At 50.0% G+C, this 2,249-nt stretch overlaps 1 protein-coding gene across 1 annotated transcript; it reads right to left on the minus strand.

The window, feature by feature from the left end:
- Positions 1 to 18: 18 nt before the first annotated feature.
- Prr13 (proline rich 13) lies at positions 19 to 1,533 on the minus strand (the record flags this gene model as incomplete). The annotated part of the gene is made up of 3 exons (XM_050133696.1): positions 1,402 to 1,533; positions 586 to 624; positions 19 to 371 (listed from the first exon to the last, which is right to left on the minus strand). Coding segments are annotated over exons 2-3 (372 nt in total), but the record flags the coding sequence as incomplete, so codon positions are not given.
- Between the last annotated feature and the right edge of the window lie 716 nt (positions 1,534 to 2,249).

Genomic DNA, 2,249 nt, shown 5'->3' on the forward strand with positions numbered 1-2,249 from the left:
TCCCCAGAGGACACCGACCTTTCCGTGCTTGTGTTTCTTATGCATCTTTTTATGAGCTTTCTTCATTTTCTTCCGCATCTTCTTATCTATCACTGTTCCTGGGCCGACCATGCCAGGAGCCAGAGGGTTCACAGGGCACATGCCAGGACCAGGTAGGGGGTACGAGGGAGGGCAGGGGCCCGGGGGTGGGTGTCCTGGATATCCTGGTTGTGGCACAGTAGGGCAAGAAGGTTGGCACGGAGGGAAAGCTGGGTTTCCCTGGGAAATTCCAGGAGGACAGGGGCCAGGAGGAAAGGCAGGGTTGACATGTGGTGGACAGGCAGGATTGGGACCTCCTGGGCACACCACTTGGGGTGGATATGAATTAGACCCTGGAAAAAGAACCAGAAAATAGAGATTAGAACTACCCAGAACCTCTGTCAACAAAAATCAAATTTTACTGCTTTTCTTAACACTTAGGAGAAGGAAAACTTGGCAGCAGTGGTCCAAGACTTCGATTTTGCTTAGGGAAGGTGAAAGTTGTAGATACAGAGCCTGCCTGTTCTATTGCAAAATGGGCTGGGTAAGACACCCCCAGATACTTACCAGCATTAGGGTTCCACATGTCCAGATGTTAGTTCCAGCCTGGGAAGGAAAAGAGGCAAAAACTGAAAGTCCTGAAGGGGAAAAGGATTTTCTAGAGTCTGAGCCCCACCCTCCAGCCTCCACCTTACAGAGGCTCTGACTAATAGAACCACTATGGCGGAGGTGCACACGCCTTTAGTTCGAGCACTTAGCAGAGGCAGGTGGATGTCTATGAGTTCGAGGCCAGCCTGGTCTACAGAGCGAGTTCCAGGACTGGCTCTATAGCTACTGAGAAACCCTGTCTTGAAAGAAAAAAGGGAAAAAAGAGCAAGTTCCAGGACAATCAGGGCTACCCAGAGAAACTCAGTCTCAAAAAATCAAATTAGATAGATAGATAGATAGATAGATAGACAGACAGACAGACAGACAGACAGAAAATCATTCCTCTTTCCAGCGCCCCAGTAGCCTACTCTAGCCCAGGGTCAAAACCTTAGAAATTTTATTCCCAGTGTCTTCTCCGGCTTTCACTACCTCAAGCCACACCTGGAGACGCCTGTCTCCGGCGCTCATTTCCCTCTTAGGTACTGGAGGTCTTTAACCATCCTCTTAAACTCCAGCCGCCCCAGGACACTCGGAGAACCCTTGGCAGGGAGCATAGAAAAGGATCCCGCCCTGGAGCAACAAGGGGGAAGGAAGCTCAGATCCTCAACCTTAGATAAGGACACACACACCAAAGAAAAGGCAAACGGAGTTCCTAGTTCCCAGACACAAACAGACCCTTAGCTCCAGTTAAGAGGAAAGAAGGGAATTAGGGAAGTCAGATGCCCGGTCACCTACCGAAGACCGAAGACCGCCGGACTTGCTGCCTTTCCAGTCTGAGTTCAGACTTCCTGGTCAGCCCTATTCATTCTATGCTTCTGCACCGCCCCGGTGACCTGGTTATAGGGTCACTCGGCATGATGATTGGAGAACTGACTTGTCAATCGCTGTGGTCCAGCTAAACTAGGAGGAACCGGTAGCTCTAGCCGCGAGGCGGAGCCTTTTGGTTTGCGTGCGTGAGGTACTGCAGACGCTGAGAAGTACAGCAGAAAGGCTCCTTAGGGCGGAGCCACGAGCAAAGACCCTGAGCCACCAAACTGTCTTTGGATTACTGATTTATTTTTTAAAAATTTAAATTTATTTTTCATACGTATGAGTGTTTTGCCTGAATGTGTGTATGTTTACCATGTGTCGGCTTGATGACGGCGGAGGTCAGAAGAGGTCATCAGATCCCCTGGAACTGGAATTGCTGTTGTGAGCTGTGTGTGGATGCTGGGAACCCAACTACACTCAGGAGTTAGGCATGAGAAGCAAGTGCTCTTAACTGTTGAGTCATCTCTCCAGTCCCTGTCATTGGTTACGGTTATAGACCAGTGAGTAGATTAGGTGTTGTTTAAAAAGAAGAAAAAAGGTGCAAACCTAGCTTAGTAGCGCTTGTCTGTAACCTTGGAAAGTGGAGGAGAATCGTAATTCAGGGCCAGAGGTAGCAGCTTCTGGTGGAGTTTGAGGCCACCGCAGAGCGGTGGTGGCGCGCACCTTTACTCCCAGCGCTCCGGAGGCAGAAGCAGGCGGATCTCTGTGAGTTCGAGAGCTTGGTCTACAAATCAAGGTCTAAGATAGCTGGACCTACACAAAGACACTCGGGC

This window comes from Alexandromys fortis, unplaced genomic scaffold (assembly GCF_014885135.2).
Source record: "Alexandromys fortis isolate MF-2015 unplaced genomic scaffold, M_Fortis_MF-2015_v1.1 scaffold_1340, whole genome shotgun sequence".
Classification (NCBI taxonomy): Eukaryota; Metazoa; Chordata; class Mammalia; order Rodentia; family Cricetidae; genus Alexandromys; species Alexandromys fortis.